We start from the raw sequence: 25,884 nt of genomic DNA on the forward strand, positions 1-25,884 counted from the left end.
GGCCCCCGCCATCCGCCCCGCTCCCAACCCCCTGTGGGGTCTCTGACCCCGAGCCCGCCGCCAGGGGCGGCCACGCGGAACTACAACTCCCGTCATGCCGCGAGGCTGCGGCCGCCCGGGGGCACGGCGGGCCCGCTGGTCCCGCCCCTCGCGCTCTCTAATTGGTCGCCGATCCCGCGCGCTGCACGCCGGGAAAAAAGGCACCCGGAAGCTGGGCGGCAGTTCCCATAGTAACCACGGGCCGGCGCCGGGACCGCCATGTCCTTCAAGCGGGAAGGGGACGACCCCAGTCAGCTGGGGGTGCTGCAGGTGGGCCCCGGACCCCCCTCAACCCTCCAGCCCATCCCGCCGCTCCCCGGATCTCCTCGGGCCTCCCCGGATCTCCTCGGGCCTCCTCGGGCCTTTCTTCGGACTCCCCAACCCACCCCTCCACTTCCCGGGACCCCAACTCACTCCCCGGCTCCCCAGACCCCCACCGGGCCCCCCTAACCCCGGCCCCGACCACCCCACACACCTTCCGGGTTTGCCCCCTTGCCTTGGCCTGCCCCAACCTCCTCGGTTCCCCCTAGCCCTTCCCCGCTCCCCCCTGCCTGCAAACACTCCTCCTGCCCGTCCTCCTCCCTGCCTGCAAATGCCCCTCTGCCGCCCCCCGCCCTCAATTCCCCCTCACCCCTTCCCTGTCTTGACCGCCCTTCAGGGTTCCCCTCCCAGCGACCCAAATACCCACCTTGGCGCAGGCCACTCCTCGAAATTGCCCCCTTCCTCTGCCTCCTCCTGCCCCCATACCCCCAACCGCCCCCTCCCCAGCCTTGACACCCCAGTTCCCCCCACACACTCCCTTCACTCCCTCAGAGTGGGATCCCCAGGGTGCCAAGGTTTCCTGGCCTAAGGGGGACAGAGCTGGGGGTGAGGGCTGCTTCCCCGAGGGGTGACCTGGGGGCAGACCCCCCATCTCTGGCAGCAGGCATGGGGGGGACAAGCACTCACCTGGCCCCCTCGGTCTCTCCCAGAAAAGACGTGTTGCAGATCTGTTGGCCAACTACATCCCCGAGGATGAGGCGCTGCTGCTGAGGAGCGGGAGGTGAGCAAGACCCCCAAGGGCAGCCCCCTCTCTGGCCGCTTGCAGGGTCCTGACAGCAGCTTTCCCCCCCTCTTGGCATAGGTACGCCTGCACGGTGTGCGCCCACCGCCCCGTCTTCGACACACTGGACGTGCTGACTGTCCACAGGGCCGGCAAGAAGCACATGGGCAGTAAGTGGGGGGGCTGGCGGGGGGGGGTGGGCTGCACCAAGCAAGCACATCCCCCATCCCCTTCGCTCTCTCCCAGGCCTGCAGCGCTTCTATGGCAGGAAGCGCTCGCTTCAGGACGCGGTCCAGAAGCGGCGGCACGAGGAGGAGGTGCAGGCGGAGGAGGCAGGTGTACAGGTTGGTGCAGGTGCCCCATCCTCACCCTGCTGGACTCCCTTGCTGGGCCCCCCTAGCTCTGTCCCTTCTCCCCAGGGCTCCCCAGCCCCTCTTCTGGCACGGACGAGGAGGATCGCCCGGAGTGCTCTGCTGAAAGCTGCTCCCTACAGCAGCTGCTGCCGGAGGACGGGGTAAGACCTTTGGTTTCACTGCTGGAGGACGGGGGGAAGCTCTGGGCGTCTCAGGAGGCACCGGCAGCACCCCGGCCTCATTGCTGTCGGGCATTTGTGCTATGAGGCCCTGACTCCTTCTCCCGTCGCAGGGCAGAGGGAAGCAGCTTGCGAGCTGGCATGACCCAGATGGGGCCGAGCGCTGCTCTGACGCCTCTGGAGCTGTCACGGAAGGACGGAGAAGCTGTGGATGCCAGCCCTGCAACCCTGCTGCCAGGGCACTGTGGTGGGCGAACGGGTAAGAGACAGCTGGTGGCTCTGGAGCTGCACCAGCACCAGTGGGGCAGGGTGCCTGGGGTCTCAGCCAGACCTTCCCGCTTCTACGGGTCCCACCAGCCCCTCTCTGTCCTCCCAGAGGCACCGAAGGTGGCTCCAGCCCGGACACAGCGAGGCAGCAAAGGAAAAGGCTCATCATCGGCCCTCAGCCAGCCTGAAGCCCTCAGCCCCGAGAGACGCCAGGCCCTGGAGCGATACCTGCAGCTGCGGAGGTGAGTCTTGGCCCCATTGGTGTGAGGAACCCCATAACAAGCCACCTGTCACTCCTTCCATCTGTCTGCCCGTCCGTCCCCAGTGCCGGCTGGATCCAGGACCGCTCTGGCAAGTGGGTGAAGGATGAGAACGCCGAATTCGACACAGATGAGGACGAACCACCTGCGCTGTTGCCGGCCTGAGGCCCTGCTGTGCCCCACCAGTCCCCACGGGGATGGTCCCCCTAGGCTGTCCCTGAGCCCTGCCGTTAATAGAGGCAGCTGGAGAGGACAGAGGTGTCTGAGCTGTTGGGGCAGGTCCTGGGGAGGGGTGATATTGGGGGTCCTAGCATTTTGCCACCCTGGGATGCTCAACCTGATTCCTTTTTAGGGTGTCCCCACCCTGGGCAGAGTGCTGCCAACCTTGATGTGGGTTCCAGCCCATCTCCGTGCTGTCCCCTCCTGTCCCTGGCCCAAGTCACGCTCATTTTCTCGCATGCTGGCAGCTGCGTGCGGGTCATGGCCTTTCGGGGTGGTGGTGCCGGGTTCCCCCCCCTCCTCCCTGGCCCCGGCAGCTGTCCCAGGGCTTCGGAAAGCGCCCGGCGCCACTGCCCTCCCCCTGCCTCAGTTTCTCTCCCCTTTTCCTGCCAGGCTTTGGGTGCCTGCGGGTGCTCCCACATCGGGGGGCACCCATGGGGCTGTTTACAGGGCTGTGCCCTGAGCTGGCATCCACGCCCCTGGGACAGCACCCACCCAAGGGTCTCTCTGGCCCCTGGGGTCAGATCCTGTCCGTGGGGGGGCTCCTTGGCAGCACTGCCTGGGTTGATGTTACCCCTAGGCACTGGGATTTACCCGCTTGCTCAGCTCGTGCCTAAAAATAAGTGGTGGGACCTATAAATAGGCCCTGCGTCTCCCCCGCCCGCCTCACTGGGCTGTGGGTGCCAGCCTCCGTGGGCCCTGGGTGCATGGCTCTGTGCCACAGGGGCACCCGGCTGCCCACCGGGGGGGTTGCCCTGCTCCCCCCGCTCCTCCTCGTGCCGTAACCCAATCCCCCGGGCATAAATACCCCGACCCCGCAGCCCCGCTGCTCGTTGAGGGTATCCTGGCGTTCGGCTCAGCCTCCATGGATTAACAGGGGGCCTCGAGCCCTGCGAGGCAGGGGGTTGCCCCTGCTGCCTCCCCGGCAGCGTTACCCTCCCTCAGCCCATCCCTGTGATCCCGATTCCAGCCCCTGCGTGCAAATCCTGCCCCGGGATGCATCTGAGCAGATCCCAAAGCTGCGTCTCTGTCGTCTTTATTTACAGCGGCCCTGGGGAGCAGGAGCCAGAGCTCATTCGTGCTGCAGTGGGGGGCCACTAGGTTTTCTTCTGCTTGCGACCTGGGAGCAGGGGAAAGAGGGGGGTAGTCAGGGCCAGGACCCCCCACTCCGATTCCTGCCCCGGCAGGGGAGGCAGGGGACACTCACGGAGCTCGTTGTTGTTGGTGATGGCGATGGCGGCGCGGGCGCGGGGGCCTTGCTGCGTGAAGTGGTAGCCGAAGCGCACAACGGAGGGGCACTGCTCCAGCATGGTGGCCATCTCCATCTCCACCGTGTCGCCCAGCCGCTGGCACTGCGGGGCCGGGGTGAAACCAGGCACACCGGGAAGTTGGGGACCCCCGGTCCCCTCCCTGGGCCACCCATGGGTGCCCATCCCTACCTGGTTGTCCACCTTGAGCTCACTCAGGGTGGTGTTGTGGTACATGGCCTTGATGATGCTCATCATGCCGGCACTGGTGATGAAGTTGGATTCGATGTTGAGGCTCTGCAGGGTCTTGTTCTCCATCAGCATCTCGGCCACGGCCTGCGTGTCACCTCAGGGTGTCACCTTGGGGTGTCACCCAGGGCTGGCACCCCCGCTCTGGCACATCCTGGGCCACCAGTGCCTCAGGTGATGGTGGAAAACCCACCATCACGTGGGCTTGTAGGTGCCCAGGATGGAGCTGGGGGCAGAGGACCATGTCCCCTCCCTGTCTGGGAACGTGTGGGGACGTGGTGCCGGGACTCACGCTGGCCACGGGGTCATTGCTGCGGGTGGCTACCAGGCTGAGCTTCTTGACATGGGTGTTGGTTTTCATGGCCTCGCAGATGGCCTTCAGCGTGGAGACAGGAATGTCCTGCAGCAAGGGGACGTTGGGTGTCACCAAGGGGACAGGGACATCTCCATGGCGATGTTGGTGTCACCAAGGGGACGGGGATATCCCCACGGGGATGTTGGGCATCACCAAGGGGATGTGGATCTCACCAAGGGGACAGGGACATCCCCACGGGGACGTTGGGCACCACCAAGGGGATGGGGACCAGCACCATGGGGATGTAAGCGGCACTGAGGGGATGGGGACATCCCCACGGGGACGTTGGGCATCACCAAGGGGATGGGGACCAGCACCATGGGGATGTAAGTGGCACTGAGGGGATGGGGGATGTCACCAAGGGGACACGGGTGTCCCTGGATGAGGACCAGCACCCTGGGGCACCCTGGAGTGCCCTGGAGCCGGTCCAAGATGGGGACAAACACCCCAGGGATGCCCAGAGACAGGGACCAACCCTGCAGGGACACCCCGGGACAGCGAGCAGCACCCTGAGACAGGGTGACCAAGCCTCATGGGGACACCACGGAGTGGGACCCATCACCGTGGCACCATCCTGAGCAGGGAGCAGCACCCAGGTATGCTCTGGGGACACTCTGGGGCCACAGCGATGCCCCAGCATGGTGACTAGAAACTTGGGGTGCCCTGGAGCCACCCTGGGATAGGGACCAGTCCTGTGGTGACACCCCAGGACTGGGACTAACACCCTGGGGACACCTTGGGGATGCTGCCACCATGTCCCTCACCTTGATGTTGTTGAGGTTGACGTCCTCCAGAGCCCCGTCGTTGGCCTGGATCTGCCGCAGTGTCTCCTCCACGTTGGTGGGATTTGGGGGCTCATCCGGCACCGGCTTGTACTTGTCAGGCTTCACCACGCCTGGGGCACACGTGCGTGCACGGGGACACACGTGACTGCACATGGCACGGATGTGTGGGGACATGTGCGTTTGCACGCGTGTGGGGGGTCACCACGAGGAATCCCGGAGCCATTCTGGTCCCCAAATTCCCCCCCAAACAGCGCCATGGACGCTGTGTCCCCTGTCCCAGGGGGGCTCATCCCCATGCCCCTGTCCCCAGGGCACTCACTGTTGATGCCCTCCGTGTTGGTGATGGTCCCACTGCAGATCGCGTCGTAGTACTGCTTGTTGCTCATCAGCGTGTACATGCCCAGGATGGCTGTGGGACGGGGGGGTCAGTGGGTCCCCCAGGACCTCCCCAGTCCCCTCGTGTCCCCCCAGGCGTGGCCACAGCCCTGCCCAGGGTGGGCTAGGGGGCCTGGCGCATGGCTGGCAGTGGGGAGCAAGGGTGCGACCTGCTGTCCCCATGCAACATGTTTCCCTGCCGTGCAATGCTGCAGTGCAGCTTGCTGCCCCCACGTGAAGCTGCTCTGGGACACGCTACCCCCATGCGAGGCTGTGGTGCAACAAGGCAGCCCCGCGTGAGGCTGCGGTGCGACGTGGCAGCCCTGTGCAATGTTGTGGCACGCTGTGGCAGCCCGGTGTGAGGCTGCGGTGCGACGTGGCAGCCCTGTGCAATGTTGTGGCACGCTGTGGCGGCCCGGTGCGAGGCTGCGGTGCGACGTGGCAGCCCTGTGCAATGTTGTGGCACGCTGTGGCGGCCCGTGTGAGGCTGCGGTGCGACGTGGCAGCCCTGTGCAATGTTGTGGCACGCTGTGGCGGCCCGTGCGAGGCTGCGGTGCGACGTGGCAGCCCTGTGCAATGTTGTGGCACGCTGTGGCGGCCCGTGCGAGGCTGCGGTGCGAGGCACAGCCCCGCGCAGGACCCACCGGCGATGTCGCACATCTCGGCCTCGGTGGCGTTGGCCAGCGCCTCCTCCAGCTCGGGCTCCAGCGTGATCTGCTCCTCCCGCGGGATCTCCCGTGTCGGGTTCTTGGGCACGAAGGGCTTCCCTGGGCGCAGGGAAGCGGGTCGCACCCTGCCCAGCCTCGCACCGGCTGGGTGACGCCGGACACGGTGGCCCCGGGACGGGGCTGGCAGGGGTGCGTGGGGATGTGGCCACTGCCGGAGGGTGACCTGGCCCAGGGGTGGCTGTGCCTGGGGGTGACGTTGCCACCGGGCGACAGTCTGGGGGGGTTTGTGTGACCACGTTGCGGGGGTGATGTTCTCAGGGGGTGGCCATACGGGGGGTGACATTGCTAGTGGGTGGCTGTGCTGGAGGTGGCATCGCTGGGGGTCACATTGCAGGAGGTGGCCATATGGGGGGTGACATTGCCGGGGGGTGGCTATGCCCGGGGCTGGCGGGGACCCAGCTCGCCCAGGACACCCGAGCTGCTGGCGAGGACCGTTCTGCCAAGCTAAATATACCCGGTGCTGCGGGGCCCCATCCCCCTGCTCCCCGCTGCGGTCCCTGCCATGTCCCCCCCCAGGTCCCCACACCTTTCTTCTCGCCGGTGAAGGGCACCAGGTCGTCGCGCTCGCCAGCCTCCAGCGCCTGCTTCTCCAGGTGCTGCAGCAGGGCCTCCCGGTCCAGCGGCCCCGTCGGGCTCTTCTGTGTCTGGTCGCGCTGCCGCAGCCCCGCCGGCAGCAGCACGTTCTGGGGACCCGCCGTGTCACCCCTGGGGAACCCCGGCAGCCGGGTGGCACCCATCCCTCTCTCCACCCCCCCGGACCAGGACCCACCTCGGGGTCCATCTCCAGCAGCTCCGTGTCCAGCTGCTCCAGCTCCTCAGCCGACAGTTCCCGCAGGATCTTGTCCTCGTCGATGTCCCGGTACTTCTCCAGCTCCTGCCGGTAGGACGTCATGGCGGGGCGCTGGGGGGTGGCCTGGGGGGACAACAGGGGGGCTGAGCGGCCGGCGGGAGGCTCCTGGGGTGGGAGGATGCCCCGCACAGCAAGCAGACCCCCCCCTGCCGTGGTGATCCCCACCATGCCATGGCCTGCAGGGCCCCTTTGTGCCATGGGGTGGTATTGGGTTCCGGCAGGCTGTGGGGGACCCCAGGGTGGGGAGTCCAGGGGGGTTGTGGTTGGGGAGCTTTGGGGAAACTGAGTCATGCCTCTGAGGTGCTCCCCATGGCCAGGACCCAGCATCCCCCACCGTTTGCGGGGCAGGTCCTGGTTCAGCAGCTCCGGTGCCCCCCACTCTCCCCCAGCACCCCTTTGACCCCCAACACGGGTCCCCACCTCCCTAGGGGGGCAGAGGGGGTGAATGCTAAGGACATGAGTCTCCCAACACTGGGGCTGGGTCCCTCCAGAGGAACTGGGTTGAGATTCCCCCCCGCCCCGACACCGGGGTCCCCAGCGCTGGGGACACACACACGCAGTGTCACCGGGAGGGACCAGACACCCCTGGGTGAGAGCCAGGGGGCTGGGGGCTGGGGGGATCCCTCAGAGCAGGGCCCCCCGACAGACCCAGGGTCCCCTGTGTCCATGTCCCTTGGGTGACGTGCCCCCCACCACCCTGGGGACCCCCACCCCGGGGCCCTACCTGGCTGCTCGCCGGGGTGGCAGAGCCTGCCTGGGTGCGAGCCCCGGTGCTGAGCCAAGGGCTCCGGCCGCGCAGGGCATGAGATCAGCATTTTATTCTGCGAGCCGGCAGCGGGGAGGGGCGAGATCACATATCCCCGGGCGTTATCGAGCCCTGCCAGCCCCGCGCCGGCTCCACCCCAGCACCCCGGCATGGCAGGGGCACCCCCGGGGAGATGGGGGGGCCCTTGTGACCCAGTGGCTCCCCATTACCCCTTGGGGTGCTCTGGCCAGGGGGGAGTGGGGAGGTGAGAAGCCACAGGGAGAGGCTGAACCTTGTGCTCAGGGCCCCACAGAGAACCCCCAACCCCCATCACCCCCATGGGGACACTTCATGCCCCTTCACCCCAAGACCATCTGGGTGACATGGCTCCCACGTGCCCCCCAAGCCCCCAGAATCCCATTCTGGGGGGTGCATGGGGCTGCTGTCATCAGGGCTCCCGTGGCAGTGCAGCACTGGGAGCAGCAGCACTCGTAACGAGCCACTTGTTTATTATAGGGTCTCTTGGAAAACAAGGGGTCGTACGCCCCCTCCGTTTACTGTAGGGCCTCCTGGTGTCGTGGGTGCTGCATGTTTAATGGAAATGAGAGTCCGCACCCTTGTTGTATACAGGCTATTTGGATTTATTTCTTTTTATATATAAAAAAAAAGGCAGGAAGGAGATAAATAGCGCAACGAACCGTCACCCATGGGAGTCGGAGCGAGGAGAGGCCTCGACCCGCAGCGGCCACGAGCCCCCCACGGACCCCCGGTGTTCAGGTCGTGGGGACGCTCTGCTTGATGATGATCTTCTGGCGGGTGGGCCGGACGTTGGGGTCGGGGCCGGGGGCAGCGGCGGCCCCCAGGGTGGCGGAGGCGGCGGCGGCGCTGGGCAGCCCGTGCGCCGTGATGTATTTCTTGTAGGCCTCCCGGATGATTTTGAAGGCGCGGATGTTGGAGTAGGGGATGTCAGTGATGGGGTCGCGGTAAACGGCCGGTTTGTGGGTGACGGGGCAGATCTCCCGCACTGGCAGCCGCGGTGGTTTTGCTTTGGGGAAAAAGCGCTCAAAGGTTTCGTCGTCGCTGAAAGAGATGAAGGTGCGGGAGCACTTCCCGGCGGAAGCCGGAGCCGGGGCTGGAGCTGCTTCGGCCTGCTGTGGGTCTTGGTCCAACCTGGAAGACCCACCATCAGCACCCAGGAGACCACCAGGGTGGGCAGAACTGCCAAATCTGCTCGAGCCACCCCCCAGGACTGGAGTGTGGGGCTTAGGGGAGCGCCAAGGCGCTGCTCAAAACCCGCTTCTCCTTCACCACAATGGAACAGCGGGATCAGGAGTGGGAGCCAGGATCTGGCTGGGGGGAAAAACCCACAGGGGCCATGTCAAGGTGACCCTAACCTACCCCTCCACGTCCACGTTCTCCTCCTTGCCCGGCTCTGGGACGAGGGGCATGGTGACAGACCAGTATCGGATAACGGGCCCCACGCATTTCCGCTTCTTCTGGACCTGCTTCTTCTTGTCAGCTTCCAGGCGCTCATAGTTTTCTGGGCAAGGAGAGACAAACCAAGGGGGAGGCTCAGTGCCTCACTAACACCCTCACCCTCTCTCCCTGTGCCGTTTTGGGGACCCCTGCGCCCCTTGGCATGGCGGCCGGCTCACCCAGGGAGCGGAGGTTGATCTCCTCCGTGATCTTGGCCTCCTCCAGCAGCTCCTCCTGCGTCAGAGGCCGGTCGTAGTTGGGGCCGCCCTTCTTACGCTTGGACTGGACCTGCCGCTCCTGGATGCGCAGGAAGGTTTGGCGTGTGTGCTCCGTCGTCGACTGCCGCATGTGCTTCCGGCCTGCCGGTGGGAGGACGGGGCTGACTCGTGGGCGCCAGCCGGCCCGGCTCACCGGGAGCGCTCCCGGAGGGGGCCTGTGTCCCGCCTGTCCTGTCCCACGCACACTCACTGTCTCCCATGTCATCCTGGAGCTCCAAGGGGATGGATTTCACCTCTCGTGGCTTCTGGGAGCTGCCGCTGGGGATCTCCGTCTTCTTGGGGCGAAGGCTTTTGAGGGGCTCCTGTGGGATGGGGCAGAGGATGTGAGGAGGGAGAAAAACTGCCCCAGGCCACGGCTTTGGCTTTGCTTAAACCTGGCTTTTCCCTAACGGGGAGCCCGTTCCTCTGCCTGTGGAGCAGGGAAGGGGACCCTGGTTACCCCAGCCCAGTCCCCGCCACCCGCACCCGGTAGGCCTTGGTGACGACGCGGCGGCGGCGCTTGGGCTCGCTCTCGTCCTGGTCGCTGCCGGGTTCCTCGCCCTCGTCGATGTCGAAGTCCGAGTCCACCTCGTCGTCGCTGTCCGACTGGTCGCCCCTGTACTCATCATCGCCCGACTCCTGCGGGGACAGAGGGGGCTGCGTCACCCCCAGGGCTCCCCGCGCCGCAGCCCCCAGCCCCAGCGCCCTCCTGCCCCACGGCCCGGGGGCCTCGTCGCCACGGGGCGGGGGCGGCTGCTCTGAGCCATTACACACCTGGTTAATTAGACAGGACCCCTCCCCCGTCTCCGCTGCTCCTCCCCCGGCCGCACCTGCTGTCCTGCAGCCCCTCCCCGGGCCTCCCCCCGGGAGAAACCCCCCTGGGACCCCTGGTGACCCCCATCTCTCCCCCCTCCCCGGGTGTCCCCACTCACTCCCCCTCGGGGCTCCCCCAGACACCCTCCACGGCCCCCGAGCCCCTCAGAGCACCGGGACACCCCCGGTCCCGTCCGCCCCAGGGCCCCCGAGATCCCTCGGGTCCCCCATCTCCAAGGCTTCACCCCGCTGCCGCGGGCCCGCGGCGGTCACGCACCTCGGTGAAGCCGCCGTAGGTGGTCTGGTAGAACTCATCCTCCTCCTCGGCCTCCAGCAGCCCTGACAACCGGTTACCGGCCGTGCGCCGCGGGGCGCGGCCCTCCGCCAGGCTCATCGCGCCGCCGCCGCGCTCGGCGCTCGGCTGCGCGTCCTGACCGGCCCGCCGCCGCGCCGCCAGGCAGGGCAGAGCGAGCGCCGAGCAGCCGATGGCGGCGGGCGCCCCCCCGCGGGCCAGAGGAGACGCTGCAGGTTCCTGGGGGAGGCGATCGGGGCTCCGCTATGGGGTACGGGGGGGGAGGCGGGGGGCAACCCGGGGGTGCGTCACCGCGGCGCTCTCAGCTACGCGTGACGCCGTACAGGAGCGGGGCCGGCCAGGCGCCAGCGTGACGTCAAGGGAGCACACCCCCCTCCAATACCTATCCGCCCGCCCCCGGGCCCTGCCCCCCCTCGGTACGGCCACGTCGCGCCCCCGGGGAGCGAATATGGAAAATGACGTCACCACGTGACGCTATGACAACGCCTGCCGTGACGTCCCACGCGCCACGTGCCCCCGGCGTTGTTTTGGTCTCTCTTGGCCCATCACGTGACCGCCCGGACGGTTCCCCCCCCCGCCCCGAGTGGTCTCGTCCGCGGGGGCGAATCCAAGTGTGTGTGAGGTGGGGGCCCTGGACTGCGCATGCGCCCTGCGGGCCGGGGCCGCGTGTTTGTCCACCCGCCGGTGGCCGGGTGGTGCGGTCCTGAGGGGCGGGGCTTAGCGGGGCGGGGGCGGAGCCAAGCGGGGAGGGGCGCGGGCGCCGCGCGCGAGCCGGCGGCCGCCGCAGGAGGAGGGAGGGATCGCTCCAAGATGGCGGCGGCGGGGCCCGAGTCGGGGGGCAGCAGTGGGAGCAGCGGCGGCCTGGCGGGTACGGGGCTGGGCCCGGCGCCGGCGGGGGGCCGGGGCTGGGGGCTCCGGGGTCCAGGGGCTGCCCTGTGGGGCTGGGGGGGTCCCTTTTGGGGGTGTGCGCGTAGTGCTGAGGGGGGCTCTGGGGGGTGCGAGGCTGAGGGGGGGGCCCTCTGGGGCTGAGGGGAGGACACTGTGGGGCTGAGGGGGGGGCTGAGGGGGGTGTCTGTAGTGGTAAGGGGGCCTGAGGTGGGGCTTTGGAGGGGTGAGCGGCGTGGGGTGCGTGGGGCTGAGGAGGGACCTTTGTGGGGGGAGTCGGCCCCGGGGGTTGCGGGGGAGCGGGGGGGTGCGTGGGAGGCCGGGGGGGTGCGTGGGGCTGGGCGCGTGCGGGAGGGGACTCGGAGCCTCGGCCGGGCCCCGCGTGGGGCGCGGGGATGGGCAAAGCCGTGGGCCGAGGCCGGGCTCTCGGGGTGGGCCGCGGGTGGGCGCGGGAGGTCGGTTCGGTGCCGTGGGGGGGGCCACAACGACGAGGCTGAGCTCTCCGGAGGGCGTGTGGGAGTCGGCGCTGGGGGGTTATGGGCGAGACTCGAGATGGGCTGCACGGAGCCCGGCGGGCTCCCCGGGGCGGGCTGGGGCTGAGCGTTCGCTGGGGGCGGTGGGTGTAGGGCTGACCTTTTCCTGGGTGGGGGAGGCTGTGGGTGCGTGGGGAGGATCCTCCGGGCACAAATGGGGTCCCGGGGCCCTTGAAAAACCCCTATAAAAAGGGTATATGGAAGGGGCAGAGGGTCCTGGGGAGGGGGGACTGGGTTAGGTTAGAAGGGGTGCTGCGATGGGGTGGGGGCAAAGGGGTGGGTGCCAGGGCAAACTTGACTGGCTGTTCCCTTGTATTTCTAGGGCCTGAGACATGCTTAGGCCGCCTGCCTTGGGGGGTGGCAATGGGTCCCGGGACCCCGGACTCAGCTGCTGGGGTGCAGAGGGGTGGGGGGAGCTGAAATATCTTCTTTCGGGCAGGACCGTGCTGGGGAAGGGGAAGGATAGCACCTCCTTGGCGGAGGCACCCTCTTCTCCGCTGCATCTGGTGTTGGGCAAGGCGAAGGTAGCTCATCAAAGCCATTTGGCACCTGTGGGAGGCAAGATAGTGTGGGAACGTAAACATCTTCTGGTTAGATTTGTTTTGATGACCAGAACCGGAGCTGGTAAGAGTCAGGGGAAAGGTCTCAAAGTCCTCTGATGGCTGAGAGTTTCTCTCGCTCTGCTGGTTTAAAATGCGAGCTGAACCAGAAATACGCAGGGTTGGAACGGGGCACTGTCCTCATCCCTGTGGAGGGGTAGTAACGAGGGGTGGAAACCTCGTCTGGGATAAAACAGGGTGCTTTTGGTTATTAAAGCTGTGACTCTGCCTCGTCCCAGTGCTTCACAGGTCTGGCAGCGTTCTTGGGGGAGTTGAGAGCCATATTCTTTCCACAGGCCCCAAACCAGCTTCTTCATGCTGGTTTGTGGCCAGAAACCAAAATGACTTTCTCAAAGCTCTGAAATTTGCATTTGGCAAGATCCAGCTACCCTTCCTGAGCCGCTCTGGTAGCGAGTGGCCAGGTTTTTTATTTATTATAATGCAGTATGCTGAAGCTTCCTGGTCAGTGTGACAGCACTTGTCACCCAAGTCACAGCAGGGAAAGAAGAAACCCACGGGAAGACTTGCGGCTGAACCTTGACTTCTTTTGGTGCTCTTGGCTTATGGTGCAAAGCACCAGCACTCCCCACTGCCTGCTACCCCACTTTTCTGGAAGTATTTAGGGCCAGATTGCTGTGCACCGCCATAAAATTGCTTTTGCTGCAGCGTTGGTGAACTGTCATTCAGCAGGGATGTCCACGTGCTCGATTTTCTGGCTTCTTAGCTGCATCCTTTGGGCAGTTTTGAAGACAGACGTCCAATGTACCCGCCTTGTCTTTGCTCACCGTGTGAGCAGGCGTGGGGGAAGTTGTACCTGTCGGTCCGATAAAGCCAGTTTTGTGAGGAATAAGAAGAGGGCTTTGGTTGCGGCGGCTGTGGTGCCTCAGCACGGGGCTGAGCGTCCGGGGGCAAGACCCCTGGGTCTTTTTCTTTCCCTTTGGGGCTTCCTTTGAGATCTTGATCTCCCATGCTTGCCTGTCTTCTGAGCTGGGAAGGAGGAGCCGCCTTCAGAAAGCTTGAAGGGTTTCGAAAGCATTACTTACGAGAAAATATGCAAGTAAATCTCTTCTCCCTTCCTGGTGGAATAATTGCCATTGTTCGCTTCTCCGGTTAGCGGGGTGTTAGCTAAAGCGCGTTTCCCACAGGATTTGAATTCTGGTTGTGACAGAGCCTCCGCCGCGTGACGTGTGCGATACGTGACATACGCTCACCTCGGCTGATCCCTGACGGCACAGGCTTTAAACCTCGTATTTCAGCCCCACCTCCAGGACAATCTGGCCTCCCTGGGTGGTCGCCCTCTGCCCTGGGCAGTGTTTGGGCTTTGGGTAGGACCTGGTTCCTCTGTAGCTTCTGGGGAGGATGGGTAGAGCTGGACATGAGAGCTGTGAGGTGAGGAGAGCGATCCTGAAAAGGGTGCTGGAAGGGCTCAGCTGCCACGCGTTGGGCGATGTGGCTGCGGAGGAGCTGCCTGCACTGGGGTCCCACCGTGCCTGTCCCCCTCCTGAGATGCCTGCAGTGCCCGTGTTTATCGTCCTGCCAGGAGGAGGCGTTTGCTGGCCTTGCCGGGTGCGCTTTCCCTGGTGTAATAACGAGGCACCGAGCAAACCCTGGGTCAGAGCCGGAACTGGGGCTTTTGTTTTCACCCTGGGCAGAGGCCGGGAGGGCAGCAGGATCGATTTTGGCTGGACTGTGGCAACGAATGGCTTCAGCTTTGAATATCTGATGGCTGCAGCTGTGCCTTGCTTACTTTGCAACCCCTTCGGATGCTGGAGGAGCAGCTCTGCAGAAGGCAGGGGGGCAAAAGGAGGCTGGTGGTTGTTTCAAACACGAGGTTTTTCTTTGCTCTGTGGTAAACCCGAAATCACCTCAAGCCCTACCATGGCTTTTCAGGGCACTGTTGCCCTCAGTGGCCCATGGTGCCGTTTGCCCCGGGGGGCTGTTACCCTATTACTGGCATCATCCAGCATAGATAAAAGACGTGGATGATTTTGAAACCCTTCCCGGGCCGGCACGCAGCAGTTCCCCCTCTTCCTGCCTCAATGTGTATTTAACTCTCTGGGGAAACACCCAAAGAGGTTTTCTCATTTTGCTGCTTTTGCTTTGAAGCAGCAACTGCCAAAAGGTGCTAATGTGGGATTTCAGTTGTTTGGTCCTTTGTGTCTTGGGTGCCGTGGCTGCTTTATAATTATGGGCCCGTGTGAGTCGCAAGTTCATTGTCACCCTGGCTTCAGGCCCCTCCCTGGAGTCCACAGACAAAAGAGTTGCTCTCAAAATGGCTCAGTTGTTTCTGCGGACAGGAAAATCATCCTGACACACCTACAGTGAGCTGAGAACAGGGTCCTGAACTGCCAAGCGCTTAATGTAGGTGTAAAACACCCTGAAAACACCCCTCCACCCCCCACCCCTCCAAGTTCCTGCAAGAGGGACAAAGCTTTCTTGGTCCCACCTAGTCGAGGTGGAGCGTGGAGGGTGGAAGATGAGTTTATTAAATAGAGACATCTGAATGGCTTATCATTCTCAAGCTTAAAATAGAGCTGTCAAATGACTGCAAGTCCTGTCTCTGTTATAAAAATCTCTCTTCCCAACCATCAGCTGTGAAAGCTCTGTGGGTGTCACAGGTTGGTATCATCAGCCGGGTCCTCTTGCCCAAACTCTCACCATCCCTTTTGGTGCCGTGGGAGTCGTGCTTGTGTGTGATGCCCACTCCGGTGCAGGGCAAAGCTCCTTCTCTTTAAGACGGAGACAAAAGATTACTGTTGAAAGAACAAAGGTAGGAGCCAGCTTGTCTAAATAAATGATAGATTTGTCTGTCGGAGGGAAGCTCGTCTGGCAAAGTGGTAGCTAGAAAGTGAGTGAGAATTTTGTGGTTTTGGGGGGACACTGGTGACCCGGAGTACCATTTCCTGAATTATAACTGATTTTCCCTTTGGAAAGTAAAAAAGCGGCTCCTCCCTCCCTCCGGCCCCGCTGTGCATTGGTGAAAGGGGCTCGGTGTTTTATTTCTCCTCCATGCCACCCCACGTTAGCCCTGCAGTGTTGAAAAGCCCTTTTTTCTTTTTCTGGAGACAGAGGTGAATTAATGCTGCCTGTGCTGCTTCCCTCTGCTCACCCAGAGCTTCTTTCTCCAGGATCGGGGCTTCATTTCCCCCCAAATGAGGTATTGTAATCGTTCTTGCCCTTTCTTGATTACTATGTAATAGCGGTGATTAAATGTATTATCTCACTGCATCCCTGCGGACTCTCCCTTGTTTAAAAAGCAGAGCGCTCCCAGGGCAGAAAGATACCTTACATCTGACCTAAATCTTGCTCTTCTGGGAATGGATTGTTTATCTTCCCCCAAATTAAGAAGGTGGCACAGCAGGCAGGATGCTGATTCTGGTTTCCCTGGTGCCAGCTCCCTCTGGGGTTGGTTTTGAGCAAGGCCTGTAGTCGCTCAGCTGGAATAGGGGCTGTTGACACGCTCCCTTCGCGGGGCTTGGTGAAGGTTGCAGAGCAGGCTGCAAAAGGAATGCTTGGAACATTTATTGTTAGGATTCGTATCCCCAGAGTAGCTCCCAGTAGCTGTGAAGCTGGGCTTCAAATACATCGGCTCCCTGGAAAACCCGGTGCCTTTGTGTTTCTTGAATAGGTGTTGCTGTCTGGGAGCGGGGATCGGCTTAAATATTAAATCATGGCAGTGTTTAGGTGGAAAGCAGGAGTAATGCAGAGCTGTAAAATCAGTGGTCGTCGGCCAGTGGTAGGATTAATTTTCAAATGTCAGAACCTTGTGCAAAGCTGATGCGGGGAAGGAGGGTCTCCCCAGCTTTTCTACTGGTTACAGGGGCAGGAGTTCCCATCAAATATTCCAGAAAGCCGTCTTATCCAAAATGCCTTCAGCAGGAATGAGTCTGCCCCCTCTTCTGCTGGGAAACTTGAGATAACCTCATTCCTCCTCCCCCCAGGATAGTTTTGCTGTGAGCCATACGGAAAAGCAATAACGGGAGTACTCGCCGGCCGGCGTCTTGCCCGGCTGCGTTAGCCCTTGCTCGTATGTGCCTCATTTCCAGCCTCTTCCCTGAAGCTGAAGGTAGTTTTGCTGAGCCTCTGCACTGATTTATTTTCTTTTAATAGTGATTTTTGCAGTTCCCTGGTGCTCTTTGACTCCCAAGCAGTTCAATAACAAGGACCAAAGAGCTTGCATGTCCGCTGTACCTCAGAGTTGATATTTCTGGGGGAGCAGGAGGGCATGGCTCTGGCCAAAGGGCTGGTCTTGGGAGAGGGAGGGTGGGGGAAGAAAGATGGCCAGGAGTCAGGAGCAGATGCTGGAAACTTCTCCCTCACTGTCCTTTTTGTTTCCACCTTTTAGTCCTACCATCTGCCTACTGGTCCGTGGGCCGCCTCCATCCTCTGCCGCTGAAGGCGTCATGAATCTGAGTCTCAATTTATTTGACTCGGAGTTTTTTTAAAATTTATTTCAAATGTTTTTCAGTGGAGAGAGTAACTTGTCAGTCAAGATGTATTCATGTTTCCGTGCGCATTTAGACAGGGTTTCGTTTGTCAGTGCTCTTGTGACCACTGATCTTTGGTCAAGGTCTGCTGTGCTGATGAGAGACGAAGGGAAGCGGGTTTCTTCCCAGCCCTGGTGAGTTGTATTGGTTTTGGATTGGAGCTCCCAAATAACTAGTTGCCATGAAGCACTCCTCTTCCTGGAATTGCTGGGATAAGCCCCAGACGGTGGATCCAGAGTTTCAGCAAGGTTAGTGCTCGTCTGCCGATGTGAGCGCTGAGCCGTGCTCACCGACCCCCAGGTGATGGAGGTGGAAATACCATCCTCTTTGGTACGTTCTCTTCTCCTCACCTTTGGTGAGTGCCTCTTCTGCTCACCTCTGCAGAAGGCGGAGGAGTTGCTTGGTTTGGTTTAGTGTTTGGGTTTTTTTTTTTAATTGATTTCTAGATGTCACGCCTGGCCTTAGCTCTCTTCTGGGCACTTAGAAAATGCTTGTGCAAGGAAACCTGTTCTTAATTCTGCCCCTGGCATCTTGGATTAAAAAATCGCTTTATTTCCCCGTGGCTAGGTACGCTGCCCTCCTGACAAAGCACTTGGCAGTTTGCTGGTGAGGAGAGATTGAGGAAGGGTTTACTGTTTCTGCAAAGCAGCGAGAAGTGTCTAGATAATGTTACAGAGATTGCTTCTCCTCTATCTTTCCCTGGGCCTTTTCCCAGCCCGTCGCCCGCTTGCTGGCGCGGACACGTCAGCGGTATCCAGTGACTTCCAGGAGTGTCCCGTCCTGCCGTCAGCGTGGCTCGCCGCGCGGCACGCCATACCGGCCATCAACAGGCTCGTAAAACAAACGTAGGGGTGAGGGAGGAAGATGTGCTAATCCGGGGCAGTAAAACCAGTCACGCGTCCATCAGCTGCCGACGGCTAACGGTGGTGGGAAGGATGACCCTGAGCAGGAATCTACAGCGTGCGAGAGCTCTTTATCGAGAAACTGGATTCACGATCTCTCTTACGGCAGCTTTGCCGTTGGTTTAACGTCCTTAACGCAATTTATCGGAACAGATCTATTGATGCAGAGAATTTCAAAATTATTACTCACTGCTTGGCCTTCAGGCCAAGATCAAGTGTTTTTAAGTGTTTTATCTTCCTCTGGAGGGCTGTGTTCTGCGCTGGCAGGGGCGGGCAGCGTGATCTCATGGGTTTTCTTCCCTCTCCAGCTGATTAAGAGCGTTGGCTTTGACGCTTGGTTCAGGCCAGACTTCTACAGCTTTCCATAAGAGCTTCCTGAGAGAAGCAAATGAAATATTTAGTCTCTTCCAAAGCCATGGAAGAGGTTTTTGTTGTGTGTGACTAAGGTACCTTGCTCAGAAGTGTTTTGCTTACGAGGTTTGGGCCTTGTTTTTTCTTCACTGGTGGAAATAGGATTTCTTTTTGTGTTCCTTTAACTTTCTTGGGGAAAACATATCTTTTTTTTTTTTTCGAGTAGCTGAAGTACCAGTTCACCACGACAACTGCATAACCTTTTTGTTTTCCCTTGTATAGATTTCAGCTTTTTGTGCTGCTCGGTGATGTCCTTTCGAAGAGGTAGATGTATTGCATATATGTGCTTAAAAAAATAAAGCATGGTTTCTTCCTCTCCAGTAACCAGCAGCAAAATGCCATATTACGTAACTGTCTTGGCTTCTGAGGATTGACAAAACGTGGTGGGTTTTTTTTCCCCTAAATAAGCTGCTACCGCTCTCAACAAAAGCTGCTGTTTTATTGAAGTGTGTTGTGTAAGCGCTCTCCTGACATCTAAACAGCTCTCCGCATCCCTGTGTGCACCAGCAGGATTGTTCCAGCGGGGCTTTTCTGCTTTGGTTTCTGCCTGGTTTGCACTTTGAAGAAAAGAAATCTCACCGCCATTCCCATTTGCGGCCGTGGCCTTGGACTGGGGGGGGACACTGATGCCAACAGACCTTTTTCGGGGGGATTTGCAGGCAGAGAAAAAAAATGCGTTGGGGGATTTCTGTGCGGACGGCGACTTGGATGTGTCCGTGGGGGCTCCAACGTACTGCACGCCCTCCAGGTAGCGTTTGGGTCTAAGGCTTGGTCTCGCGACTGACTTCTGTGTGCGCAGAAGTGCTCTTATTGATGGTGTCACCCCCTGCGGGCAGAGTCCAGGTGAGGAAGGAGAATGTTCCTGTTGTTGAGCATTAAGAGGACCTTGTCTGGGGAAAACCCAGCTGCCCGACTCGCCCTGGCCGCTTGCTTGGCCGAGACGAAGCCAGCAGCGGGAGCGGGGAGGGAGGGCAGTGCATGCCGGTGTGATGTGTCCTGGCGCTCCGCTCGCCCTGCCTACACGCTGGAGAGTTGAGCTTGATGATGTGTTTGGGTGTGCTAACGTTTTCACTTTTTATTTTCGTCTAAAACATGAGGCGCAGCTAAAATCTGTCTGGAGCAGCTCTATTTAAAAATAGAGCAAAGCGGGTGTTTGTCCTGGCTGTACCAAATCAGCATGCTCGTTTGCTAGACGTGCGAGGGTCTGACCCGAATGCTCGTTATGTGCTCCTTCCAGGGAAATGTTTGTCCGAACCATTTGTCCAGGTGCCATCGCTGTGACTTTTTAAGCTTTTTTTTTTTCCCCTAGCATTTATTTTGCAGTTGGTAAGAGTACACTATCTGATGTTGGCTGAAAATAATCCCGGACAGCTAAGGCTGGAGGATGGCAGACAGCTATTTATTTAGATTGATTCAGCTTCCAGTAAACAGCTCTGAGGAATGCTCTGAAATCACCCGTTAGGGATTGCTCCCAGAATCACAAAAGAAAGGAGGGAAAAAAAAAAAAAAAAGGAAACTTTTTGGGACAACATGAATTCATTTTTGGACAGGATTTTCTAACCCTGATCTGTTTCCTGTGGCCAGAATTAACTGTTTAGGTGTCTCAAGCTGTTTTTTTAGTTGTCAGTCTGGGTCAGAATTATGACTGATGAGTTCCTTCAGTTTAAAGGTGTTTAAACAGATCCAGAAATAGCAGCTTTCTTTGAAATTATTTCATTTTGTTACGTTTGTGCCATTGAATTTAACACCTTCGCTTCTCCAAGCAGTGTGTGGGGAAAAACTGCCTTTACATAGCAGTAAGAAGAGGTAGAAATAACTGAAACGTTTTTGTATGGGAATGTCTGAGTTTTGTTCTCTGACCTCAGCCAGTAACGCTTTTGGTGATTGAGAGAGCTCCTACAACAGACCAGTACGTAGCTTCAGTCTGGCCTTGGAGCTGAGCAGGCCTCGTCAGCTGCGTGTTCATCCTTGCACTCAGACGAGAATAAGTGCTTTTTATCATGGTCAAACAGGAATTACCTATTTCCCAATCAGCAGCAAACTCGTTTGGAAACTAGCGGGAGGGAGGGGGAGCTTCCTGCCACGGAAACTGGGTGTGCTGGGACCAGAGCGATGCAGCGACCGCACCAATGCTCTGACCGCACGCTGCGGCTTTCCCTTCTTGACTCACCCTTTTTGTAACCGTCCTGACTGGGAGGTTCATCGCTGTCGCTTCCCAAATCACTACATGAAAGGACGAATTGAGACACCGTGGCCTTGGGTCAGTGGGGGTAGAGGGGAAGGTGAAGCCGATGCTCTGGTCTGTGCAGAGATGCTGTACGTCTTCCTTAAAAATCATGGTGATGCCTCTAAGATCAAGATATCCCGTGGTATCACCGGGGACGAACCAGATGCGCTTTGGGATGCTAGCTCTTCCAGCCAAGGCTTGTATTTTCTCACCTTTAATGTTTGTGTGTGATTAAGGCAGCACAGAGATGATTTGCTGCTGGGTCCTCTGGCGAGAGAGCTCCAGTTGAATCCTAGTGGAATATGGTTTTGCGCGGATGGTGAAATATTAACACGGACAATCTCCAAGGCGATGAGGCTGGAGGCGCTGCTTAGGATTGCTTAAATCATGGGGCTTTTAGAGGTTTTGATTTACGTAATTAGATACTTGCTTAAAAAAAGTTTAATTGCTATTGAACAGGTGTTATATTGTGATGCCTGGGATGTTTCCTCCATCCCTGTGTCCTGATGGATCCTGGCAAGTTCAAAAGCCTTGTGGCAAGGGGATAAAGCTCCTTGAGCCGGGCTTTACTGGTTTCACCGTAACACACTAAGTCACAGAAGCTTCCTTCTAGCCAGAGGTGCTCTCTCTTCCCCTCGCTACCAGCCCAGAATTGGGAAGGGATATGAGAGTGTCTTGTCTTAAAGGTCTTTTCCAACCTAAATGATTCTGTGGTTCTACTGGTGTTGTGGAACTTGGGGACGAGGATTAGTGGGACTCGGCAGCGTTAGGTTTATGGTTGGACTTGATGACCTTAAAGGTCTTTTCCAACCTAAACGATTCTGAGAGGTGAAGTGGGGTGGCTGGCCCCAAGGAGCCCCAAGTGTGTGGGGAGGAGGAGAGCCAGCTGTGAGAAACTTCAAACGCAAAAATTGAGCTTGTCAGGACAAACCTTCTCGCCTTTAAAGGGGGATGAGAGAGGGTGGAAGGCGGTTGGAGTTCTGCGCTCGCTTTGTTTAGCGAAAAGTGCTTGTCACAGGTTTTTTTTTTCTCGCTTTCTTGTTTAATATGTATTGAAATGAGAACTTTGATCATTCGATAAGGGGATCAGAAGGCTGCTGGATTTTGCTGTTGAGTACCTGTGTTCCTTCTGCTGAAATGCAGTTTCTGTAGAGCTGTAGTGCTTGCTGAAATCACAGCGAGAGGCTTTACACCGCCTGTAACAGGCGAGCAGAAGGGGCTCCTCCGCTGAGCGAGTGGTGGGTGGACCCAGAACCACTGCAAGGATTTTATGTTGTAATGCATAATCTGGTAAAACAATTACTGGATGTTGGGGGAAGCAACCCTGTGCTTGCTCCGTGGTACGACGGGGGTGTTGCTTTTGGGTGGGGGCGGTTTTGTAAGGCTGTGGTCATGGCTCCCACCTAAAAAAAAAATCTATTGCTGTGTCTGAAGTAGAAAAAAACCAAAATGAAAGAGCTTGTCTGGTTTTCTGGGCTGGAGGTAGAAAGCACATCACAATTTTATGCTTCTGCCTGGCAGGGACAGCGTCCCTGCCCTGGGAGCTCTGGGCCTCACCAGTGCTGGTCTCAACCTGGCTGGTGGCTTTGTGGTGTAGACAGACATCGCAGAGGGGCAGTGTCATCTGATGGCTCGTTGTTTTCTTCTCCTTACTGCATCCAAAGAAACCCAAGATGGGAATCCAGGCCTAAAAGATAAAAGTTAGTGCATCACCCCGCAGATATTTAGCACCATGGTAGTAAGAAAATTCCTGGGCTTGGCTTCAAGTGGAAGGGTTGATGTTCTGGGCCTTTTTTTATTAAAAGGTTCTGGAAATAATTTTAAGATAAACCGTGGTCAGCACATCCACTGAAACACTGCAGAGCACTTGGCCCTCCCAGGTCAAATTAATAGATGGCAATAATCCTGCAAAGCTGTGTAAGTGCGTCGAAGGCAGGGAAAGCTGCTGACACCACCTCTGAAGGAGGTCCTGCCCGCTGGTGTGCAGCCAGGGGGGTGCTGGAGGCCAGCTGAGCGGGGCAGAGCAGACCCTAGCCGATAGCGTCGGCACAAACTGGAGTTTGGCTGGCGAGCAGTAAGCAGAATAGCATTTCCTGGTGGCTTTTCTCTGCTCTAAGAGGAGAAGCAGGGAAGAAATCAGCCATGAGTCAGTGCTTTTTTTTCAGATGCCTTAAAACATTCGAACTTAGGCGGTGTGTCAGGCTTTTTTGTGATGCATAATAATGATTAACCCTTTCTGAGTGCAGCTTTTTTCTTTTGACAGGATCGTCTACATTCAAAAAATCACTCACACCTGAGGTAAGTTTCTGACTGACGAGCTGGTTTGCTCTCTGGCTGAGAGAACACCCAGTTTCAGGCTTGTCTGCTATTTTTCCAATCCCATTTGAGTTAGGGGTAAACCAGGCAGTGTCAAGTACAGTAAGTTGCAGCTACTTACTTGGGAAATCAGAGCATCTCTCCTTGCAAAGAGAATCTCCAATTAAAAACCCAGCTTGTCCTGGAACTGAACAACTCTTGTGCCACCAAAACACCACGTAGATCTCCTGTTGCGAGCAAGATGCTCAACTCGTTTTGACTGAGAAACACCATTAACAACTGCCCGTGCTAAAAGACGATGAGTCAAGTGAGCTCTTGTGGCATGAATCACAGTAGAACTTGCCACCTTCCTAAAATGTTTTCTCAAAGACTTGACCTTACTGGCAGAAAGCATGGTGACCAGCTGCAGTTGGTCCAGACTTGCTTAGAGCTGATCAGTTTGTGATGAGGGTGATTAGAAAAAAGCAAACCCTTCCAGGCGGTCTTGCATGAAGGTGTTTCTCTCTGATTAGATGTCCGGCCTCAGTCACACAGGAGTCAGTGGGTTCTTCGAGGGCATTTCAGTGCCGTTGCTGTCCCGGAGGCCAACCTGAACCACTTCCTCCCTCTGCACGCATGCAGGGACCTGGAGCTTCAGCACTTCACAGGCTCCATCTCTGAGACGTGCAGAGCTATGCCGGGTGGTTCTGAGCAGCCACTGGCCTCTGAGACATTGGGTTTTATGTCCTTGCTTCTTAGCATCTTTTACTCCAATCCTAGATGCCAGGTGGTTCTGGGCAGCCAGGCTCACAGACGATAAAGAAAGGGCACAGAGGAGTGGACTCCACGGGCGAGACTACCTATAAAAAGGTAAGTTGCCTCTTGCGCAACTCGTTCGGCTCGTCATTCTCCTCTTTGCGATGCAAGCGCTGCCTGGAGCAGCGGCGTGTCTCACGAGGTCCGGCGCTAGGCAGCGGGCAACGTCTGTGACAGTTGCTGAAGAAGATCTCAAAGGAAAGGAAGCGAAGGACTGAATATGTCCTTCTTAGCTTCTCTTCTGTAGCCTTCTAAAGAGGATTATTTTTAAACTTTGCCCATCAGCAACACTTCCTAGGCCTCTTCTGGCTTACTGGGTGCTTTCTGTGCTCTTCGGGCAAAATAGTTTCTATAGATCTTGTGGCATTACTGGAATTCGCTTTACAAAGGGGAGATTGTTTGGGTATTTTTAAAAAGCCTGTAAATGTGGGTATTTTGTGGATGCTGCTTCCAGTTTGTTGAACTTCATCAGAATGGGCTGACTTTCTCTGAAGCGAGGTTGACTTCTAGGATGTAGATTAAATGAGGAATGGCTTGATATGGGCATTTCACAGCTTTGTGTAAGAGAAGCTTCTGGTCTGAAATCTCTAATCCAGATGTACCTCTGTTTGTCGGTCGGGAATCGGAGCGGAAGGGAGAACTCAAATGGTATTTCTACAGAAGCTGGCTTTTGTTAAAGTGCCCTTTTTGAAATTACTTGTGCCTTCAAGAGTGGGATCCAGCTTTCCGTTCTCCAGCAGATTCAGAGATAGCAGGTTAGACAGTGGTAATAGGGGAGAGAAGTAGAAGTCGATGGAAAATGCCTGACTGTTTCTTGCAAGAGTCCCAGAAGCCTGGTGGGACACTGCATGGGATTTTTCTTGGAATGAGACTAATGGACAGTCTGTCTGTTTTCCATCCCCTCCTTTTCCAGGGGTGGTAAGCTGTTGTTTTTTTTTTTTTTAAATTCTTTGCCCTATAAAAGCAATTGTAAACAGGCAGTCAGCTGCTCAGCTGATCGTGCTGGCTAACAGAAGAGAAAAATACTTGTTCCTTGGCAACCTGGCCCTGTGGCTCTGTGTTCACAAACAAGGCAGCATTGCTGTGCCCTGTTGGTAAGTGCTGCTTCTCAACAGTGAGGCTGTCCTGGGAGTTTAAGCAGGGCTAGTTGAGCCGAGCAGAGATCTACTTTCAAGCAACTTTACCCTTTAGAGGGAAAGGAAGGAAAGGGGAGCCAAGTTCTTCCTCATTCCCCATCTAATATCAAAGTAAATATCAGATACAAACAGGTAGCTGAAGGAGAAAAGGACATTGTTGATGAGGTGGAGTTACTGCCAGTTTCTCTTCAGGGAGCCGTGAGCAGGTCTCCTGCAGCTATCATAACAGAAAAACAGTTAAATGGGAGAAATGTTCCTGGTCATTTTACAAGGCTTCATGGAAGATGTGTGTCTGGGAAAAAAGCTTGAAATGTTTGTCCCCTGGATACTGCGGTGTCCGCTGTTGCCAAATGCTTTGATCTACAGTGATTTCTTGCATGCGGCAGGGGGCTGGGCTTTGTTTAGCTTAAGGAAACAAACACAAACTATTTGGATCGTGAGTCCAGTTGCTTTATGTATAAGCCAAGTGAAATGTCCAGTGCACAAATCCAACCTGCACCTGCTCTGCAGCCTCAGTGTTTCCAGCAGGCGTTACAGCAGAGTTCATAGCTCCGGGAACTGACGGGCCACGTAACATTGTGGTGTTGAGCAGATCTCATCTGGGCTGGTTGGGGAAAGATAGCCCATAGCACGAGCTAGACTGAAGCATCTCTCAGTGGTCTGAGATGAGATCATGTGCTTCACGGGCAGAAGAGGACTCTTGTGACTAGCTGCTACAAGAACACAGTCCTACATTGTTCTTGGACAGTTTGAGCAGAGGATGCAGGAGTGGGATTCATGTCTTTGCTCCTTATTTAAAAATGGCACTGAACTCCTTAGGGTTAAAGAGCCATGACCTAGCAGGCGAGGCAGCTGGAGGAATGGGGTGGCACCAAACAGAAATGTGTGTTGTGTGCTGGTCATGCCTGCCTGGTGCTGTAGAAGACCCCAGCCTGTGCCCAAGCTGGGGAAGGACAAGCTTCAAAGCGTATAGTTCCAAGACCTGGCACAGCAAGGTGTCAAGAAATGTGTGTGTCCCTAGGGGCATAAGATAATCTGTCC

At 58.1% G+C, this 25,884-nt stretch overlaps 4 protein-coding genes across 11 annotated transcripts in view; 2 read left to right on the forward strand and 2 right to left on the reverse strand.

The window, feature by feature from the left end:
• The first annotated feature begins 198 nt into the window (after positions 1–198).
• On the forward strand, positions 199–2,395 carry SCNM1 (sodium channel modifier 1). The gene is made up of 8 exons (XM_064475212.1): positions 199–309; positions 1,011–1,081; positions 1,163–1,251; positions 1,328–1,425; positions 1,501–1,595; positions 1,727–1,872; positions 1,990–2,122; positions 2,206–2,395. Exons 1-8 carry the CDS (start codon positions 259–261, stop codon positions 2,303–2,305), a joined length of 783 nt encoding a protein of 260 aa, XP_064331282.1. The 5' UTR covers positions 199–258; the 3' UTR covers positions 2,306–2,395.
• A 984-nt stretch (positions 2,396–3,379) lies between these two features.
• TMOD4 (tropomodulin 4) lies at positions 3,380–7,770 on the reverse strand. The gene is made up of 10 exons (XM_064475210.1): positions 7,673–7,770; positions 6,868–7,011; positions 6,625–6,781; positions 6,015–6,137; positions 5,315–5,404; positions 4,975–5,105; positions 4,148–4,255; positions 3,799–3,942; positions 3,567–3,711; positions 3,380–3,479 (listed from the first exon to the last, which is right to left on the reverse strand). Exons 2-10 carry the CDS (start codon positions 6,988–6,990, stop codon positions 3,457–3,459), a joined length of 1,044 nt encoding a protein of 347 aa, XP_064331280.1. The 5' UTR covers positions 6,991–7,011; positions 7,673–7,770; the 3' UTR covers positions 3,380–3,456.
• A 540-nt stretch (positions 7,771–8,310) lies between these two features.
• Positions 8,311–10,788, reverse strand: VPS72 (vacuolar protein sorting 72 homolog). Of its 2 annotated transcripts, none has more exons than XM_064475208.1 (6): positions 10,517–10,788; positions 9,913–10,065; positions 9,632–9,749; positions 9,349–9,528; positions 9,092–9,233; positions 8,311–8,863 (listed from the first exon to the last, which is right to left on the reverse strand). In XM_064475208.1, the coding sequence occupies exons 1-6, from the start codon at positions 10,631–10,633 to the stop codon at positions 8,467–8,469; spliced, it is 1,107 nt and encodes a 368-aa protein (XP_064331278.1). In that variant the 5' UTR covers positions 10,634–10,788; the 3' UTR covers positions 8,311–8,466. The 2 variants fall into 2 exon arrangements, with proteins under 2 accessions (XP_064331278.1, XP_064331279.1); XM_064475209.1 differs by having other exon boundaries at positions 9,638–9,749; positions 10,517–10,785.
• A 511-nt stretch (positions 10,789–11,299) lies between these two features.
• The window catches only part of PIP5K1A (phosphatidylinositol-4-phosphate 5-kinase type 1 alpha), a 28,175-nt gene continuing 13,590 nt past the window's right edge, over positions 11,300–25,884 (forward strand). The window contains exons 1-3 of one of the 7 annotated variants that reach the window (XM_064475202.1): positions 11,300–11,420; positions 22,860–22,894; positions 23,672–23,761. In XM_064475202.1, coding sequence (XP_064331272.1) covers positions 11,363–11,420; positions 22,860–22,894; positions 23,672–23,761 — 183 coding nt within the window. In that variant the 5' untranslated portion in view covers positions 11,300–11,362. Of the gene's footprint in view, positions 11,421–21,736; positions 22,297–22,859; positions 22,895–23,671; positions 23,762–25,884 lie in introns of those variants that run through there. The other 6 variants (XM_064475203.1, XM_064475200.1, XM_064475199.1 and 3 more) reach the window with 6 other exon arrangements.

Source organism: Phalacrocorax carbo, chromosome 28 (genome assembly GCF_963921805.1).
Source record: "Phalacrocorax carbo chromosome 28, bPhaCar2.1, whole genome shotgun sequence".
Lineage (NCBI taxonomy): Eukaryota > Metazoa > Chordata > Aves > Suliformes > Phalacrocoracidae > Phalacrocorax > Phalacrocorax carbo.

Coding starts and splice junctions, on each gene's coding strand:
- SCNM1 (XM_064475212.1), top strand. CDS start 259: ATGTCCTTCAAGCGGGAAGGGGACGACCCCAGTCAGCTGGGGGTGCTG. Junction 1,082..1,162: donor CTGCTGCTGAGGAGCGGGAG/GTGAGCAAGACC, acceptor CTCTTGGCATAG/GTACGCCTGCACGGTGTGCG. Junction 1,596..1,726: donor AGCTGCTGCCGGAGGACGGG/GTAAGACCTTTG, acceptor CTCCCGTCGCAG/GGCAGAGGGAAGCAGCTTGC.
- TMOD4 (XM_064475210.1), bottom strand. CDS start 6,990: ATGACGTCCTACCGGCAGGAGCTGGAGAAGTACCGGGACATCGACGAG. Junction 4,256..4,974: donor TCAACCTCAACAACATCAAG/GTGAGGGACATG, acceptor CCCTTGCTGCAG/GACATTCCTGTCTCCACGCT. Junction 3,712..3,798: donor AGCTCAAGGTGGACAACCAG/GTAGGGATGGGC, acceptor CCGGCCCCGCAG/TGCCAGCGGCTGGGCGACAC.
- VPS72 (XM_064475208.1), bottom strand. CDS start 10,633: ATGAGCCTGGCGGAGGGCCGCGCCCCGCGGCGCACGGCCGGTAACCGG. Junction 9,529..9,631: donor TGACATGGGAGACAGTGAGT/GTGCGTGGGACA, acceptor TCCCACCGGCAG/GCCGGAAGCACATGCGGCAG. Junction 9,234..9,348: donor GATCAACCTCCGCTCCCTGG/GTGAGCCGGCCG, acceptor CTCCTTGCCCAG/AAAACTATGAGCGCCTGGAA.